The sequence below is a fragment of the Mizuhopecten yessoensis genome, unplaced genomic scaffold (assembly GCF_002113885.1).
Source record: "Mizuhopecten yessoensis strain PY_sf001 unplaced genomic scaffold, ASM211388v2 scaffold11175, whole genome shotgun sequence".
NCBI classification, from domain to species: domain Eukaryota; kingdom Metazoa; phylum Mollusca; class Bivalvia; order Pectinida; family Pectinidae; genus Mizuhopecten; species Mizuhopecten yessoensis.
The window spans coordinates 824,315-845,285 of record NW_018408917.1 but is presented as its reverse complement, the minus strand read 5'-3'; the positions used below and the strand labels follow the sequence as shown (position 1 = coordinate 845,285).

The window sequence follows — 20,971 nt, the reverse complement described above, 5'->3', positions numbered from 1 at the left end:
GGCTACCAAGTTTGTTAAAATGAATGACCTTGACCAACTTTCAAGTTCACAGGGGTCAAATGTCTTAAAATCTTCCAACAAAGTTCTTCTCAATAACCAAAAGGCCCAGGGTACTGATATTGGGCCTGTAGCATGCTGGGATGAAGGACTACAAAGTTTGTTCAAATAAATGACATTGACCGACTTTCAAAAGTACAGGGGTCAAATATGTTAAAATCTTCAAACGACTTCTTCTCAATAACCAAAAGGCCCAGGGTACTGATATTGGGCCTGTAGCATGCTTGGATGAAGGGTTACCAAGTTTGTTCAAATGAATGACCTTGACCCACTTTCAAGGTCACATGGGTCAAATGTCGAAAAATCTTCAAACCACTTCTTCTCAATAACCAAAAGGTCCAGGGTACTGTTATTGGCCCTGTGGCACGCTGGGATGAAGGGCTACCAAGTTTGTTAAAATGAATGACCTTGACCCACGTTCAACCTAATGTCCTTGTTCGACATTCAAGGTCACAGGCATCATATCTTTAAATCTTTTAATAGGTTCTTATGAATCAAACACTGATATTCTGTCTGTAGCTATATAATAGTCCACTTTTAAGATTAGAAGTGTGAGATTAATACCAGGTGAGCTATGCAGGCCCATTGGGCCTCTTGTGTTGTTTCTGTTTTCTTTTAATAGTGATGAATGATGTGCAATAACCGAAGACCATAATTTTATCAATGTATCATAAACTGCCAAAGTAAAATTATACCATCAGGCTTTGTTATCATCAACAACATCTTTTACCGGGATGGGTTTGTTGGTAGCGTTGAGTAGACATTGGCTAGGTACATATTTATCGCATATAGTGCCAAATTATAGTTAGAAAAGTACCGAAAATATTAGTAGGCCAACATTAATGTTATTCTTTAAATCAAGAATAAAATTATTAGTTCATTTAATATCAAAACACTTTTTTTAAGTTCAGTAGTAAGAGCATATGCTTCCTAAGTCAATAATAAACACCTTGTGAGACAGACATGCTCCATTAGCTTTCCGCTTATAGCGTCGTGCCGTGAAAGCACCTTTAGATCAATTTAACGTGAACATTTTCTCAATCGCTGAAAACAAGCTGCATATAGGCTTAGTTTGAAAGTAATTTGTATATACATTTAAAAAAAAATAACCTTCCCTACTGTTTAATGCCCTCGGGTAAAGATCAAACTGTAGATTTCCTTGTGAATCACGTTAAAAAAATCTCATAAAATATATCAACGTTGAAATATACCAGTGATCCCCTGGCTATCACTGCCGGTAAACGAACATTTCAATTTAAATCACAGAATCAGACACGTACACATGTGTATGTTCCGTAGCCTATCATCATTAAGCCTGACGGGCCAAAACGATATTTTTCAGCACATGTATAAACAGGTCGGTTTTTTTTTGTACAAAATATACATATACATACAAATATATATATAGCAAACTAACATCTACTCTCAGCTGTGATGTAGAACGCATGCCGGTGTAGTGTAGCAGTTGGACTAGGTAGAGCGTTTGTGGCCGTCTTGATTTCGGCGGTCTAAGGAACGAATCCCGGTCTGGTCGGTTCACCTGTTCCAGTGCTATTGGTTGTTTGCTTGAAAAACTAATATCATGCAGTATGGCGAAGAATCATTCCGTGAGTAATAATAGTTTCATACCAACGTTTAGGATAATTCACAAAAATAAATGACCCGGCATGCAATATTTAAGGATTGAACGTCTGTCAGATTGCAGTTAAAGCTAATATGAATGCAATCTGGATGACAGATAAATAGAAACACGTCAGTTAGGTCATTCTATTTATAGGACGTCATGATTATAGTTATCTGTTACCCAGATTGCATTCATATTGGCTGTAACTGCAATCTGACAGACGTTCAATCGTTATATTTACATTTCTTCATACGACATGTCTTTTATTAATTAGTCGAATGAGCTTAATTTATTTTTCTTACTGCCGCAAAACCTCACTGGTCCATTTCTTTTAACAGCCGCAGACGGTCATTTTCTTTCCAAAACTTTCCAAACAACGGTCGCCATTAAAAATGTAACCAGGCGACAACTGTTCAATGTAATTTAATGCTCTAATTATATGTGCAGAACATTCAAATACAAAAGTAAGAACTTACCTTCATATTTTGGATGTCTTCATTGTCTGCAAAAACCCCTCAAAACGCGACTTGCATGAACCAAACGACAACAACAAGAAAGCGCCTATCGAACAAATGGATGACGTCGCTGTAACGGTGGGAATGGTTGCTCACACTGACGTCACGGAAACCGTGGTCATGTAACCAGATAATGCAGACTGCAGTTACTGTCCAGTAACAGCAGGCTGACTTTCCATAGAGTTTAACGAAAATGGGAAGGGCATATGCAAATATATATTCAATGCAATGGTTCCGCCTTCGCATTCATATTTATAGCCTGTACTCATTTATATCATAGCTTTACTCTGTACTCATCTATATCATAGCTTTCCTCTGTACTCATCTATATCATAGCTTTACTCTGTACTCATCTATATCACAGCTTTACTCTGTACTCATCTATATCAAAGCTTTACTCTGTACTCATCTATATCATAGCTTTACTATGTACTCATCTATATCATAGTTTTACTTTATACTCATCTATATCATAGCTTTACCCTGTACTCATCTATATCACAGCTTTACTCTGTACTCATCTATATCATAGCTTTACTCTGTACTCACGAAACCCAACACCTCCTTACTTGTTGATTGTTATGGAAATTGTCGCAAAATTCTGTGATCTGGCAGTAATTATTTTAATTTGGGTTATAATCGTGGAAAATTTTGATAGACTATGGTTTCAGAATGGCTCTTTTATAATACCCAAACTTGTAATTCAGTAGAGAACACATATTTGCAGTGACGACATGTTATCGAGAGCAGAACCCATGTAATGTAATACTAGTTCGAGGTTTTTCATGCCGCTTTATCAAAACCTAGGTCGTAGGTCGTTTCGAAGCGGTTCACAAATTATTAACCGTAGTTATAGGACCTTTGCAACCAGCCAATACTTTTCTCAACTCCCAGCCGTTATACTTCAATTTAGGCACCCATATCTAGCATTCAGCAATTTCAGTACTGCCCAACCACATTCTCATGTATAGTATATTCAACTGGAACAAGCGAAGTAAAGAATCGTGTTCAATGATACAACACAGTTTCATGACGGTATTCGAACCCGCGGCCGTTCGGTTACAAACCCGGCGTTCTACCACAAAAAGAAGTGTGTCTATGTGTTGTTCTTATAATTGGGGTCCAACATTCCCTGTTTGTTTTTGTTTATATTAACATCAGTCGGGTAGAATTCAGAGTTAAGCATTATATAATAGTCCGTTTTTGTTTTCGTGACAAGTAGTATGAGAACATCTTTGATAAATGTTAAAATGTTGATGCTGATACTAATTTAATTCAGAAGAACGATCGGCTTGTACCTGTGTCAATATATACATAGAGAGATCACTCTATTTATCAGTATATATGGGACACAACTCTATCTAACTTCATAAAGGAGACACAAATCTTTTAGTATATGGAGACAGAATACCATGAATTTGTATAAGGGACATAACTCTATATTTCAGTAAATGGGGCATAACACTATCTACCAGTTTAGGTGGAATAAATCCATTTTCATATGTATCTGTATTGGGGATACAACTTTATTCATTACTGAAGGGGACACATCTCTATCAGAATAGAGGTACACACCATTATTTACAATATTTGGGGAAAAACAAGACGGGGCATAACTCTGTCAGTTTAGAGGATACAGAAACGCCGCAATCTATCCGAGGGGCCTTAACTCTATAAGCTTATGATATATAACTCTCACAACTATCATAGTAGGGGGCACAACAACTGTCAATATGTTAAATGTTTAATCTTTACAAAAAGAAATCGGTTATGAATAATATCATAAAAGCGATTGATTTGATTTTTTGCAAACCTAACAAAATTAATTCTTGTTTTAACTGCCAAGTTAGAAGCCTGTTGTAAGATTTTTAACACAGGTAGTTTATGTGAAATTGCTGAGAGTGTGAAACACGGTAAATACACTGTATGTATAAAGTATTGGTTCCTCGATATCGATTGTCGAAATGGATAAACGCTAATATAAACTTTACCAACGCCGAGTTTAAAGGGAAAACCACAACGTATTCAAATTCATGAAGATTTATACCTTAACTATGTTGAAACACACGGCCTATTATGCAATATATACAATAAATTCTTGCATTGCGAGATTTATTTGCGTGTACAATTATCGCAATAAACCAAACAGTATTTTCTTTCATGTGACTTTTAAAGTTCTATATTGGTACAGGAGCCTATCAAAAGACCGTTGTATAGATATTCACACCTGCGCCAGGTACATTTATATAGGTGAAACAGGAAGTAAAATAAACAAGTTATAGCCTATACAAAATATCGTCCAAATCTTACACTGTCCGCCATAACATCTGCAGTGTCGCCCAAGAAAGGTATACAATTTATATTTTATTTTTGTGTTTTGCAGTTGTATTATCTTATTTTTCTGGAAGCAAACATCATAATGAATCGTTTAATATTTATATATAATGGATCTACATGTTTAAGAAAAGTCAAAAACTTGATTGTTCAACCGCAGATATTGAAGTCGAATTGCTTTCTGACCGTATTAGATGTAGTATCCTCAGAGGTTGGACAAGAAGACTCGGTCATCATCTGTAAGTTCAAATATGTTCATAAGGGGAAAAAATACCATGTATTTTATATCAGTTATGACTTATATCTCGTTTCGCTGCCGAAAACCGGTATTTCAATTATCTTATTATGTGTCGAGGGCATCTAAAACTAGATGCGGGCCGATTTTCGTATTTATGCTTGTTTTTTGTTCGGTTTTTTTATTTATCATTTAGGTAAAAAAGGTATTAATATTATTTTTATGGGAAGCGTTTACAAAGAAACCTACAAACACAATAGCAAAGCAGTTACACACTTAACTTGGGTCTCGTACACTTATATACATGTAGCTATGGCCCTGGAATTAAATCCCCAAAATGATTATAGGGACTTTTTTGGGAGCATCCGTAGGTATGCGTAGATGAACATACATGTAATGCATTTCATTTTTGATCAGCCAACAAACATGGCCGCCATGACACATTTATGGTTGAACGCCAAGGTGATGCCGACTGTCCCTATCCATGTCTGATTTTACACCGACTTAGTATATATAAGTGTGTTATGGCATTGCTAACACTTTTTAAAGCATCGTTTGTGACTACGAGGGCAGTTTGGGGGCTTTCGTTACAATGAGAACTTGTTTTTGCTGAAATAATATATCATTTACAATATGGGCGGTGGTGGAATGGATTCCCTATGCAGGAATACCTTTTCTCACTTTCATGTGTGTACAGATGTGACAGAACCGTCTAGGGTAAGAAAGGAATGAAAGAAAATTATATTTAGCACCCCATTTTACGTGTGTGACGTCACAATTAGTCAACAATGACATGACATAACGGAATCGGGATTATTCCGATGTCGCAAAGCGGAAATTGCAACGCCTTTTTGTGGTTTCTGTGATAATTCTAATGACTGGAATGAGAGGGGAGGGGACACTTTTTCATGTCTAGGATCGTAGGATAAGGAAATTCCGCCCGATTTCTTTTCAAAATGGGTAAAATCCGAGGCTTGCCCCTATTCGCAAATCTTGAGGGTGAAATTTCCCTATCCACCACCATTGGACATGAAATAGTCGAATAGTCTTATATTTTGGGCTGGTAAAGTGTAGTACATTCTACAGTACGTTGGGCAATTTTAAATTATCAAAGAAATAATTCCACCTTTTAGCGTTTAATAGTGCAAGGTACACTTTCTTGTTATATTTCCGTATTTTGATACAAGAATGCAGCAACAGATGGATGTTAAGTGGAGTTGTTTCACAATCAGTCCAAACAGATCTTGTAAGAAATGGAAACACATTTGAAATAATTTGTTGACAATGACTTTCCAATATCATTGCTGTACATTTGGCTTCAACAGTTGTTGTAACTTCAAACTTCATATATGTGTGTGTGGTATAGATCATATACCTCATCAATGCAATTCGAACAAACAATTGTGAAATATCATAACCGATTCTGTAAAATGTTTGCAACTTGTAAAATGGCGGCCAACTAATTAAAATCCACTGTGAATGCTAATTGTATATTTTACTAAGACCTGAACGAAGGATTTTTTGGTTAGCAAACGATAGTAATTTGTTTATCAAACAAACCGTTTCGTACATTTTGTCAAAACCAATCTATCAACATTCGGTTTGTAACACTGTAAACGTGCTTCTAGATCCTCTGATCCCAAAGCCTTTATTTTACATGTTTTGGAGTGGGTGGGTGTCCCTCTTTATTTATTCATGTATCAGGTTGCACGTTTTCACAGTTGATCAGTGTTTTGGCTTTTAGGATTCGTGTTCAGTTTTGGGAGTTTATTTGCAATCGTAGGCGAAGCGAGTTGGTTATACTTCCGCATTAACTAACTAGAATAACAGATACACACCGAAAAAAAAATTTACTCTCTGGTGACATTTGTGTTGTCCAGTATATAAATGTTTTCTGGTCAGTGAGATGTATAATTACAATTTATATTTATTTCATTTTAATGAAGGTATGTTGTGTCTTACGCAGCTCGTAATACAATTCTCTAGAAACTTTAAATGAATTAAATGGCTTAAGCAAGCAACACAAGACAACTTTATGAAATTGTTTAAAATGTAAATTCACATTCTTCCTAAGTGTTAAAACCTTTTAACGAATACGCGAACATTAAATGATTTTACCATCACTGATTGACTGACCGATAGGCTGGACCTGGTGGTCAGATAAAACGTTATGGGTTCATCCAACACGGCACAGCTAGGTCAGGGCAAATTGTCTTGGTCAATAGGGAACTTAAAAAGGCAAGACTGGATGACTGAGGCCGTTTGTGAACTCTCCAAAATGGAGATGCGTAAGTGTTTGCTTTTTCTTTCAAAATGTTTCTGTGTGTCAGTTGTAACTGACATTTAAGGAATTTAAAATTTAACCAAATGTATTACTTGTTTACCATATTCTTTCAATTATCGTTGTATGTTTACCGTTGATACCTATCTAAGTAGTAAAGTCTTGCGTGTTCTTATAAACAACAACAACAGAAACCCATCCCTATTTGATATCAAATGAAAATGAATTCACAATCACGTAATTTCTATCTCTAATATAACAAAACATGATAAGTCAGACCTTAATTGGCTACACAATGTATTATTCAGGTTTTTTGAAATGATAATTTGCGACTAAGTGCATGTTGGTTTGGCTTTCTATATTTCTGATAAAGACCCAGATCAGCTTGGCTTTGTTTAAGACGTGAACGCTAAATCTCCTATACTTGCTATAAGATTTTTCACCTCAACCTGTGCTTTATTTTTAATCAGTTTCACAATGTGAAATAACATCAAGGAGAATGACGTCACAGTGTGTTTGTTGACGTATCAGCTCCTGCGGATATACTCAACTTGTATAGTCATTGATTTAGGATATGTATCAATTTTTGTGAGTAAATTCCCCAAAAAATCACCCGTGGTGCGAAGCGGGTAATTTATATTTCAGAATTAACTCAACAGAAAAGATATTGATAATATAAATAAAATAACTGCAGGCTGGCCTATATATTATTATGTATATTTATAATTACTGGTCAATCAGTTATAATTTTACGGCCAGGATATCTATATATTTAAGTTTTTAGCTCACCTGGCCGAATGGCAAGTGAGCTTATGCCGTGGTGCTGCTTCCGTCATCCGTCCATCAGAAAGGGTAAATAGATTTTGACCAAATTCTGTGTACATCATTGCTAAGCTAAGAGGGTCAATTCGTATTACTCAAGGGTCTGGCCCTTCTGGGGGGAGAAGGGGGGAGCTCAATCAGGGAAACGTAGGTAAGTCTTTTAAACCATATCCCTTGAGTATCGGTGAAGGGATTTTAATCTGAAATGGTCTGGCGCATCCTTGGGCTAACGGGATCCAACTTTGTACAAATGAAGGTTGACACACACACACACACACACACACACACACACACACACACCTGCCCTGGGGGAAAAGGGGAGGAGCTCTGTAGGGGAATTATAGTTAACGCTTTAAAATCTTACAACTTGAGTATCGATAACGCGATTTTAATCTAAATTGGTCTGAAGCATCCTTAGGCCAGGGGACAAAACGCTAGATATAAATGAGCGGGGTCAAAAAAGGAGAAAGATATGTAATCTTTAAGGTCGTACTTCTTGAATGTGGAAATGGGGATTTTGACCTAAATTTGTCTGAAACATCCTTGGGCCAATGGGGACTCAACTCTGTGTAAAGGAAAAGTATGGATGTTATCTACAGTTCCCGTTTATGAACAACGTCCAAGGATTTAACACTTTTAATTTAGCAAGTCTTAAAAATATTAACATTGATAAAAATATACTGAAATATATGTACTTCCTTGTCTGAGCCCTAACATCATACTGATGTTATAGCTTACGTAAAAATACATAAACTTGTTTATTGCAATAAAATTCGTATCTTTTTACTATTTGGAATATTTTTGTAAAACATTTTAGACACAATAATCCCCAAACTAAATAAATATATACTTAGCCACGTTAATTGAGCTCTAAAACAGTTTGACAGTTTTTTACGTTTCCCACATTTAGATTATTTGTTCGGTTCGGCGACTCTTGTTAGATTCTCATAATCCCTTTTGTCATTATATCTAAGAAATCAGGTCCGGTCCCGACTCTATCTTTTACTCTTTGTAAAAGATTTATTGGCTGTGTTAGAGTTAATTAGGACTCAGGTGCTCTTACGTAATCTTCCTGTCAGATCGGTGTTTTTCTAAAATTTCTTTGTCCGAACCCACGCTAAGATCTGATCAATCAGCAATAGGGTCCGATCGCGACTGGACATATGTTTTTGTTTAGGCCCCTCAAAGGTAAATTACCTATACTTCATTATAGAAAATACTGTAAATACCCCTCCTGGAACCTCATCAACATTGGGGGCACCTGGGTAAGTTGCCTGTTGCTTGTCGAGCTAAAGACACATCAAATTGGCTCATTCCCCGAATACCAACTCTGGAAGAAATCCTTTGAAGTTTAGTTATGGCCTGTTTCAACTAAGAATGCCAACTCATTTTGTAGATATGATACTAAAGTCAATAATAAAATGGATAGAAAGTTTTATTTATACATATAATAACTGTAATACACATTTAATACAGCACTAAGTAATAGAAAATAATCATTAAATATTGATATTTACATTATATGAAAAAAAATAGCATTACATTATATGAAAAATTAAATTCCTTAATACAAGCCACATTGATACTAATGTCAGCAATAAAATAAAGTTTCTATTCATACATATAACAGTAATACACATTTAATACAGCACTAAAGGATAGTTATTAAACATGAATATAAACAGCAAACCACTAAATGAAGCTGAAGTTTCTAGCACAAATCACATTCTCTATATATATCACTTAAGTCTCTAGCACAAAACACTCTATCCCAGATGCAGAAGCTGTGATGCTGATTCTGCGTAGGTCATCAGGTCGATAGTTCCAGTCTGATAACGGTCTTTCAGGGTTTCAAGGCGTCTGTCGATGTTGGCGTATCTCTTCTTCCGGGGTTGAGTAGTGCCTCCTGCATCTCTCTGGATCTGGCTGATGTCATTCACGTTCTGTATGTCCTTAGACGTCTGGATGATGGTGTAGATGTTCGGGTGGGCATACAGTACTCTTTTCTTCAGTTTTCCTTGCCAAGCTTCCATATGGAAGTCCGAGGTCCTTCTATTGAGAAGTGGTTCCAGGTTGGTCGGTCTCCTTCTACCAATTGCTCTGTGACGTAGTCTGTGAAAAGCAGCACGGGATGTGGTATGTTAGCATCATCAGTATCTTCAAATGTTTGGAACCAGACGTCTTCTATGCGGTCTAAGGGGGTGAGTGGAAGAACAGCAGCTCGGCGGACAAGTTTGACGTCATCGTTCTCACGGTACAGTGTCTGGAGTCAGGTTGACTGGGCCTTTCGCCAAATACATTGAGTGTAATGGAAAAAACAGCCTTTTATGTTGATTCCAGTGACGACACTGCGGATGGCGTTGTGTGCTGCTACCTCAAAATCTAAAAGTACAAGTTTAACTAAAACGATTCACATTCACTGAGGTTTCCAAGTACAGAGCGAAATATGATGATTCTCCAAAGTGTGCTGCTGTTTCATACATTACCCATTTAACTAGTGATTATCTGATTAGTTATCAGAAGAACAGCTTGGGATCGGAACTCTAAATATTAATTATTATTTTGCAATTATAAGCAGCTATTGATTATCTTATTAGTTATCAGAAGTTGATTTACCTGTGCAATTTACCTGTACACTTTACTGCAATAGACTATAACTCACTATCATCACAACTGACCACCTATGTAGACATGTGATTTTAAGCAGAGTTGGTATTCGGGGAAGACCCCATCAAATTGATCAGCCTGTCCCCATTGTAATTTTACAGGTGAGCAATTCTTTTTACATGTATTTTTATATTTTAATTCTTGTATACGGAATTTATTCATATTCATTTGTATGAGATTATTGTGTGTTTATTAGTATTACACACTTTTTATGTTATATTGCATTTTAACATCTTATTCCAAGTAACATGTGAGACAAAGAATTGGTAGTTTTCACACTTCTAATCTTTTCGACCTTCAGATTTAATTCAAGTATGGTAGAATTCTATTAAGTTTTGATAGGCAAAAATATGATTAGGATGCTCCAAAATAATCTAATTTTGGACAAAAACATTATATTTGTTTCTTTTACATTTTTGAGGAACGAAGTTTTATAAAAATTGTTTATACCCAAGCTAAAAGAAATCATTACCTAAAGCTGTAACTTATTATTTGTATTGAATTTGTAATTATCAAAGATTTTATATACTTATAATTATTAAAGATTTTGGTATTTTTACCGCACTTGTGTGTGCCAAATTGTTCAGAGCATTAAAATAGAGTTGAATCCCCTTATAAATTCATAACCTCCGCTTTGCAAAGAAAACAAACACCTGTTTGTGTGCTTTTACCTAACGGATCATCTTGAAATGCATGTTTACCCGTATCACAATGCTCGATCAAGAGTAAGTAACTTGTTGATGTTATGCATATGATTTTTATAATCACTTGAAGCTGCGACCGGAATAAAGACACAACAAATTTATCAGGCTGTCTCTATTGTAATTGTACAGGTACCAATAAAACAACAACACAACAAAACCATTGTAATAATACCATGAAATAGATTGCTACAGGATCAGAGTTTAGTTTCAGCCCTTCCTTTAAACTCCTATAATTTCCATTTCCACGTATTTAAACGTTCTACATGTCTGAACTAGAACACCAATTTAAAAGTCGAATCCTTTTGTTGTTCGATCGTTCTCGGTACGGGTTGTAAACAAGCTAGCGTGTCTGTTGTAAATTATGTATGTCAGTCAATGACACTTTGAACGGTTCGATAAACATTAAATACACCGCTAGTTTACAACAGAGTTCGGTAATATCAGATACTAAAATCAACGATAAGGGTTGGAAAACTTTCCCAAAACTTTGATTTTTTGGGGGCAAATATATACATTTGTTGACATGGTTTCTGGATCATGGTTGAAAAATGGTATGAGAAATTATAGGAAAAAATCGTTACAAAAATATTGCTATCGAAGAGAAATTGTTTGATTGATGTGTTTTTTGTTTGTGTTTTTGTTTCCTACTATACCATTTAACAGAACGGCTACACTGGTGGATAAATCCCAAAAAACGTACTACAATAGTATTTACATAAAATGGTTGAGGTCACAATATAAGAATGCCTTGGGTATGTGACACCTTGTTGTTGGCATCTACGTATTTAGGATTAAACTGTAAAATATTAGCTCCAATTTAAGCTCTAAGCTTGTTTCTATATCCTGTTTCTGTTACACTTGTGAATTTGCTCAAATTGTGTGTGAAAAGAAACAAAACGAAATTAAGTTTACATGAATTGTAAAATAATTAAAGTAGATAGCTCCAACACATCGATATAATACATAACGCAGCATGTCGCTTTGACATTAAGTCGTAATAAATATCATACTCTAATACACTGAGGTAGCAGATACCATACATTTGTTTAGTAACAGTAGTATATTAACTGAATCTAGAACGGGACAACTCGTCCTGCATTGGGGAAAGAACAAAGTCAATACATATGTAATAAAGTCATTTGTTGAGGTCGATTCTACTTAAAATGTCGCGATGATGTCATATCGATACATGTTTATTTATTGTTTATTTGCTCAGTAACAGTGAACGAAGACACACACTGTGAACAACATGTACATAAGTTCCCGTAATAGATTTCGAAACACGTTTCAGTAAAATGACTGCATTGACGTGAGTTTTGTACTGGGAATATAGAAAACACCATTACTTATTAATCCGATCGCAGTGTGTCGACATGTTATTAGTTAGCTTGGAGATAGTTTTCTGATATTTGTAAACATCCTTCGTGTAGACTATTTTATATGGCGATTTTGTATAGCAAGGATTGACTTTGTGAATTTTTTTAAATACCATTGACATCCTAAAAGTCACTCCTGGTAATTAAAATAATGACTGATTTTTTTTTTAATTTCCGGTTTAAAATGATTATTTTGTAAAATCAATATTTTGAGTTTCACATGCTTTTCAAACAGGTACAAGATATATGCCTCAATCGATATCCTACATGGGAGTAATTTCGATTTGTTCTGCATGAATGAATGATTCGTTTCATCAGATCATGAGTTGGAACATTTCAAAATTCATTACCGACCGTCCCATAGATAAACGTTCACGGACGATTGAGATATCTCAATAATTTTATTGGAAATTTCCCAATTAATGAAGATTTCTGTTTTAGATGTTAAACGTTAAGGTAAATGCCATGCAAAACTACACATTGTGTGAATCAATGAATCTGTCACAATGTGAATCAGTTTTGGGTAGAGACCTACTATCGGTTTTTAATACTGAGATTCCAATAAGATATAGATATATATGAGCCGTATGGGGTATTTTAAATCAAACAACGCTATAATAATTCAGCAGAAAAAAAGTGTTGAATAGTAAACAAACATTGCATTGAAAGTCATTCAACTTCATACGAACTTTGCCTTAGATATAAAATTGTTGTCCTTTTAAATATTTTATGACCCGCTGAGCGTCATCATATATCAAAAGTCTTTCCCACGTACTCGCTTACGTACAAGTATACATCCGGGTCGATCACAAACCAGTCACGCATGCGTGACGGATGACACTCCCCTATATCTTGCTCATTATCCGATTCTAGACGATTCGGCTGCTGGATAACCGAACTATTCGGTAGTGAAGCGGACGTAAAACCTATCAATCAGTCATTCTAGATGAAATGGTCCGATTTTTCGTTCTCGATTTTGTGTCAATAAGTAAACTGTAATTGATTAACCAAGAGACACACGGGGATAGCTGACGTCTGGTTTTACATTGCAGTACAAATGTGAGTATCACATATCGCAGATAAGAGTTAAAAAACTTTCGATTTTATTTATTGATACATCTTCACCACTGACGACGCGAATCACGTGGGAAAACGTTAGTTCTTTTGTTCTTTATTAATGATAAGACATAATGAAAATCACTGTTATGATACATGTACTTCTAGAATTGTGTTTCAATATATTATTTGAATATTCAATTTGAAAACTACTTTTTCATACATGTATTTTCACAAAATCTACAATCGATGAGATAATATAAAACCAGCAATGGTAATATTTGTATTGACTACACATTCCCAATTCTTATGCGATTGATGAGTTCTCTCGAAATTTCTACCTTATCGCGCTAAAAAGTCTCTAGGACAAACGATTCAAAAGTACAATATAGTTATAACAGGTTAATACTGTATAGGACCGTACAATGTCTGGAAATGAATTTGAGATTTTGATCACAAGTTTTTGTTTTGGTCATATTTCGAAAAAATCCCCTTTTCAATGCCGCTCTTCTTGAAGTCAAGTATTTCGCTGTCTTAGCTTTATAACATCTTGTCCATTGTGAAATCATAATATTATCTGGAAATCTGTTATGTCATTTCATTCTCTCAATACCTCATATTACAAAATGCATTCCCTGAATAACACGAATGTGATATCATAAACTCTCACATGATATGAAACTTTCGGACTCGTCAAGCTGAACTTGACTTCGACTATGATGTCATTAAAATGTTATACAAACGACTGTATAATGCATGACCTCTTATCAAAGGAAGGCCGAGTTATTGATTACTTATGATCACTGAGTTTAAATTCAGTGTAAATGATGTACATAATCTCTAATCCGTTTATATCGTCATTACATTATGTACTTACATGTGTGTGAAATTCTTAATCATGCTGGCTTTTTATATGTTATGAATAAAAAAAGTCAGCTTCATATTTTTCAAATCGATTCTTCCATTCAAAACAAAAATATTTATTCCCTCTTAATGAATGTTCATCATTCGACATCAATTTTGTCTTTTTTATTTTTAGAATCCTTCACGCTTGACATGGCGGTTAGCTACCGGAAGCAGATCATATACCGGAAGCTGTGTTTCGTTCTGTGTCTGTTTGGATTCGTACTTGACCTTGTGGGTTTCCTGCTGCCGACCTGGGTGAGCTACATCATCGGAGGATATCGGCATTACTATGGGTTATTTTCCACGTGTATCGTGCAAGGTGGAAAGCAGGCATGTGGTACTGTGGACCCCGACTTTGCAAATGGTACGAAATCAAAATTATTGCTCCATGAGAATTTCTCCTTGTCCCTGCAGATTTCAAGAAAAAAGCCAACCTTATGTATTCCACTGCATGATCGTTAGAAGCGATTAATCATAGTCTCCTGCAGAATCGGAGGTTTATATTTGTGTTGTATCCATGTCTAAGAACGAAGACGAGACACAATTGATCTCCTAAAGCATTGCAACTTTTGCGGTCGTCATTCATACATTGTATCTTGTCTTCGTGTCGATGGTTGGTTTTTGGCACCTCTCGTGGTAGCCCGTTTAGCTGCACTTCTTATATACCGTGTGGAGTGCAATGCCACCATTTCCGAATTGTTACATTTCAGCGAAGTAGCACTCCTTAGTGGACCTTGAGTGGTTAATCTTCGTGTAGGATCTGTTCATATATAATGTCCTTATATCATCTGTAGACAGCATCCTCATTCACACCACTTGTAAGTTTTGTTTAGCCTCGTTATCAGTAAACAGTGTCCTCATGAATATGCCGTTTGTCTTTAACAGTTGTGTGGCCCAATCACTCGAAGACAGCATCCGCATATGAACCTTATATTGTTGTTGTTTGGCCCTATCATCAGTCCACAGCAAAAAACAAATCTGTTAAGCTATTTTGAAAATTTCATGAAATTTCCAAACATGCCTAGCTGTCAATTAATCAGCGAATATCAAGATAAAAATGCTCTTCCAGTGGATCCATTTATGTACTGTTTTATCAAACAACGTTCTCAACTTCAATATTTCGGCTTCCTTGGCCTCGTCCGGTTTAGGTAGTGGCCATCTTGCCACCTCATTTCCAATGTAATCGTTAATCGCTTAATTTGCTTTTATTGATAATCATGTATTTTGTGGGTTTATATTGTAGGCACGTTTAAGGCAGGTCAAGCGTTCGGAATACTTGGACTCATCACTTACTTTTCCTCTCTCGTTTGCTGCTGTATTGTCTTCTGCTGGCCACGCCCATGGAAACGGCGATTGATGTATTCAGCGTCAGCGTCAGCCTTAGCAACGGGTAAGGATCAGCGATAGAGAGCATCGGAATGAAAAGCCAAAGGTTGCGGGCTCGAGCCCCAGCGACGGCACTATCTTTATTACTATTTCTCGTCCTATTAAAATAAAAATAGACAAAATCTAATGCAGCGGTGTCACAATAGGCCAAGAGTTTATCACAAAATATTACAACGTACAGAAGGAATTTATTGCGATACGTATCCCGATATATTGACACATGATTATTGAAAGGATCTAAATTTGTAAAACAAAATAGTTGTGAGGAAGTTATCAAACTCAATCACATGGATAACAAATATTGAAGATTCTCTTCTAATCAACCATTAATGAAATTAATGGATGGTTATTGGCATACAATGTACCTGTTAGAAACATCTAGCAAATGCGTTGGGAAAATGCCGTATACATATTAAAAAAATGCACCTATCTTTAAAAAGTTGAAGGTAGGTACAATAAGTGAAAGATAAGTAAATTTTATTGAAGGTACAGGTATCTTAAATTCAATCGAGGGAATGTTGTATTCCTACCTGTCTTCAATTATTTGTGCAAATATTTGATTTAGCGTTCGATAGTTTCTTTTCGGTATCGATCAGAACTATGTATAATACAGTGTCAGTTGGTCGCTTAAATTATTTTTTGTCCTTGTTACATGAAACTTCTTCACAACTTCTTGCGTTCCTTTTCTCGTTCAGTAGTAACAAGTACTAAAACAGTGTGTTTAAAATTGGTTCTCGATATTCTACAGCTATATTTTATTATCAAAACTATGATAGACCAAGCTATGCTTATATATACATGTTCCATCACCGAGTGAAAAATCTTAATATAATTAAGGGAATATAAAAATTATCGAAACCAGCCAGAACAATAGCTCATTAACATTTTTCGATGAAAAAAGTTAACAACACAGCGTTGTCTCCCTTCCACAGAACTACGAACGGCCGAAGGGAGACAACTTCTACATCAAGAATAATTGTACTTTCTCAGGCTATTTCGCCACGCGGTTTTTCTTCGCTGCACGAAGATGTCGATTTGTCAAGGAAGTTTTCCATGATTTCTTTTATACACATTTTCTGTCGACTAAAAGTTTAATATGAATAGTTTATACACCTTCAAGTAACTGCTGTGGAATGATTGATTTTCCAATGACGTAACAATCAATACCTGCTCACAAGAGAAGACAACTCTGTAAAACGCAAAGACGGAATACACGTTATATCCCGATATCTTTTCTTGCACTCGGTATGTGGGCAAACCTGTCCAGAGCGACTAATTTTCATAAGCATTGAATAGAAAAGGTCATTCTGAAAAAATCTCACAAAAAAACCACCCCCAAAATAAACAAAGAAAGATGTTCTCGAACCTTCAAGAGTGCATCTAGTAATGTTCAACATGTGAGTGTAGTAACGTAGAATGAAACATTGGTAAATGCATAACCATTTTATTTAATGTCCTTTTTTAACCAGTTAGTTTGAAAGTGCGAATACGTCTTCCGTGATTTGTTGTTCAGCCAATCAGATGCGGGGAGATATTATTTCGTTGCAGGGTCTTTGAAACAAAGTGTATAGTAGGCGCCAGTGTTGTATTCCACCCTGGCCCTCTAACGATCTTACCAGTTCCATCATTGATGCAAAAAGCCCGTACGTCTTTTGGACTTCTCTCATTAACGAAGTTCTTACTGTTAAATAATGTCCATTGCCTGTATATTGATGATGACATTAAGTACAAACTGTCAATATTGCTTATTACATATTTTTCAGCTTTATTTACAATGCTGTCGCTGGTGTTGTTCTTCACAAGTCATCCGGATCATGGGTCCAGACTCGATTTCGGATACTACATAGCCGTCGCCGCTTGTGCGATATCACCATTCATCGCAATCTTTGCCTTCTACGTTGCGAAAATAACATCATTCCCTCCTAAACAGCAACCAACTATTGTTAGTCAACCACTGTCCATCATCGCTTTGGATTCGGTCAGCATGACGTCATCTGGTTCATTTGAGAGTGACAACAGATCCAGATCGTGGGACGTGCCAATTATATTACGGGAGCTTACAGACGACAATTTACATCAAGTTCCTCCAGAATTTAGGAGTTACACAAGAGAGGAGACGAAAGCCGGTCCATCTTTCTTCTTCAACCATCGCCCTAGCGAGGAGGTAATGCAAAAAGTTAAACTGAGAAATGCACAGAATCAGAAACAACCAAGTCCTTCAGGGTCGCAGCATTGTTTGTTTGCGCAAAATCAGAAACAGCCAAGTCCTTCCGGCTCACAGCATGGTTTGGATGCACAGAATCAGAAACAGCCAAGTCCTTCCGTCTCACAGTATGGTTTACATACGGGGGATCAGTTAAAACCAAGTTTTACCGGGTCACAGTATAGTTTGAATTCGCAGAATCAGTTACAACCAAGCCCTTCCGGATCACAGTATGGTTTGAACTTAAGCGTCAACCATTTGGGTATGGAGGTGGACACCTATAGAAGCCCGACTCCAGTGGAACAGGTTGAATCCGCTTCGTCTTCAGTTTAAAAAGCTGATCGTATCTTGGTAAAATTGGTTTAAGTTATTTATTTTTCTTCTAACGCTAAACCTGACTGTTACTGTAAAACTCTTACTATATAATCTTGGTAAAGCACTCCATAGATAATGCAAGTGCTGAGGAATGGGAAAATGACCATTGTCTTCATCCTAGTGTATTGTACTGTTTTGTACTGCTCTTCAAATTAAATTGTTGTACCTATTCTTTTTTTTATGTTTTACATTTAGTATAAAGTAGGGTTACGCCATGCATTTTGCTCTAGATACTCCATTCTGGAAACTAATTTGGTATTCCATGCCTGGTAAAATCTTGGTTCCTTACATATGTTATCTTTACATAATCACCTTTCTCACCTTTGACCTCTCCTTGCCTGACCCCTATACGTTCCTGAGTTATTTGTCCGATTGTATAAAAAAAAACGTGTATGATATATGTTATGCATCCGACCACTTTTCTATTCACTGTAGAGACCGCATAGCACAGTTGGTAGTGCGACAGCCTAATGGCCGTGGGGTCGATCCCAGCAGGCGACGGGGTGTGACTTTGCGCGAGACACGTCAACATTTTTGCCACATTTTCGTCGCTCAAATATTTAAAAAATGTAATAAATCACTCGTATGACAGAATACACGAATATATTCATTCGCGCTAAGCTCTCGTAAAAAGTCAGATATTCCACCTACTCATGGAATATATAAGGTGTTCAACGGAAAACCTTTGAATATCCTCTATATATGTTTCTGACATTTTGACACGTTTCATGCTTTGTCATTACGAAGTGTCATATATATCCACAATCCAATATGTCAGATGTGTGACAGAACAGCAGTGTTAAATAAGAATTGTTACCATTACTGCCATGGCAGATTTAAATGGTATATATGATTATCGTCGCCTTCTAGGTTCTCGCTAGAGGGAATTCCCCTTTAGCTCAGCGGTAGTGCATCCGACTAGGATGTCGGTGATCGTGGGTTCGATCCCCGGTGGAAGCACACTGACCTCTTTCCTGTTATTAATGGTGGCTGTACTGGTACCGGTCCTGCCTGTGGTGGCAGGGAGTTGGAACCTGGTTTGTTGTGGGTTCGAGGGCGAACACATTTAAAAAGGGAGAGTAGTATGGCAGATTTTAATGGTATATATGATTACCGTCGCCTTCTAGCTTCGCGCTAGAGGGAATTCCCCTTAAGCTTAGTGGTAGAGCGTCCAACTTAGAAGCCGGTGACACACTACTCTCTTTCCTGTTACACTATTTAAATTTAAATTTTATATAACTAACAAAGGCAATTAAATTGATATTCCAAAACGGGGTTTTAATTTATATGGTAAGTTTTTGTTTCTAAATTGATATCCTGTAAATAGTCTGTTACATGTGTTTACTCATTTCATGGACACCAAATATGAAAATCTTTACTCTCACCACTTTTATAATCAATATGCTAAGTATCCTGCATCGATAGTCAGACTGGCGCGATATCTCCATGGTGTGTAGCCATGGTTACATGGCTTCTCAGACAGGTCAAACACCGGACCAGTTCCCGTGTGGTCAAGCTTCTGGATCAGTGTCATATAAGGAGAAGTTCGTAACAGGAAATCGATATCATCAGGAATATCAATATAATGACAACACATAAAACTGACTGTTTTTAAGTATTTGAACCTATCCGTGTGTTTTCGGAGAAAGCTTAGAATATGTCGACACTCCGACACTACTACCGATTTTTCTATCGTCTGTCTTTCACTGAAATCTGTGTTTGCTTGACAGTGAGGAAAACACTCGTCTTCCTGGTAATCGGACGGAATGCAGGACAAATGTGCGCGATACTTATGCGCAATCCTGTCCATGGTCAGAAGACTTCCGGTTGCGTCATAGAGAGAGATGGTGAGTGTTGTTATGTCTGAGGCGGCGTAAAACGCCCCGATTTTGTCGACAGCCAATCGAACCTTACTATTGATATCACCACATTCTTGAAGGGTCAGTCCACACACAAATCCAACTGATAATCCGTCTGCTCGTCCGAAACCCTTCTGAGATGTGAACTTGGCGAAACTCCCCGACTGCATGTTCTGACGTTTGCTTTCAAATTCTACCGGAAGTTATAGAGCATTGTGACGTTGACAATAACAGCAGTAACGAAGACGAGATCGGTTGGCGTATTTTTCCATTCTTATATAGTGATTGCAAGATACCAAAGGATATTTAAAAGTCACACAAGTAAATTTATATTTCCACGGGTAGTCACTTCATCGAGTTATGGAAGCAATGGCACCGTTTTTCCAAATATTCTTTATGTCCCGCATAACGTATGTAATACCATTTTAAGAATAAAATAGCAGTTATGAATTCAACCCGGTCTCATTCGTACGGCACATCCATCTACTCCAGTAGTCCATGGACGCTTGCTCGTTAACCGCACTACAACCACGTGTTACATTTTTAGATCGACACTACGAAAGCATCCCTC

General features: G+C 36.6%; 1 protein-coding gene across 5 annotated transcripts; it reads left to right on the top strand.

Moving 5' to 3' along the window:
- The first annotated feature begins 1,495 nt into the window (after positions 1-1,495).
- On the top strand, positions 1,496-18,711 carry LOC110467512. 5 transcript variants are annotated; one of them, XM_021524727.1, is made up of 5 exons: positions 4,459-4,544; positions 4,691-4,769; positions 14,711-14,941; positions 15,821-15,967; positions 17,727-18,711. In XM_021524727.1, exons 3-5 carry the CDS (start codon positions 14,728-14,730, stop codon positions 18,497-18,499), a joined length of 1,134 nt encoding a protein of 377 aa, XP_021380402.1. In that variant the 5' UTR covers positions 4,459-4,544; positions 4,691-4,769; positions 14,711-14,727; the 3' UTR covers positions 18,500-18,711. The 5 variants fall into 5 exon arrangements, with proteins under 5 accessions (XP_021380398.1, XP_021380402.1, XP_021380399.1 ...); XM_021524723.1 differs by lacking the exons at positions 4,459-4,544; positions 4,691-4,769 and adding an exon at positions 1,496-1,664; XM_021524724.1 differs by lacking the exon at positions 4,691-4,769.
- Positions 18,712-20,971: the final 2,260 nt, after the last annotated feature.

What these genes read in the sequence shown, in the direction of transcription:
- LOC110467512 (XM_021524723.1), top strand. Translation starts at nt 1,640, where the DNA reads ATGCAGTATGGCGAAGAATCATTCC. An exon ending in GGACCCCGACTTTGCAAATG is followed by an intron (nt 14,942 to 15,820) that starts GTACGAAATCAA and finishes TTTATATTGTAG; the next exon opens with GCACGTTTAAGGCAGGTCAA. An exon ending in AGCGTCAGCCTTAGCAACGG is followed by an intron (nt 15,968 to 17,726) that starts GTAAGGATCAGC and finishes CATATTTTTCAG; the next exon opens with CTTTATTTACAATGCTGTCG.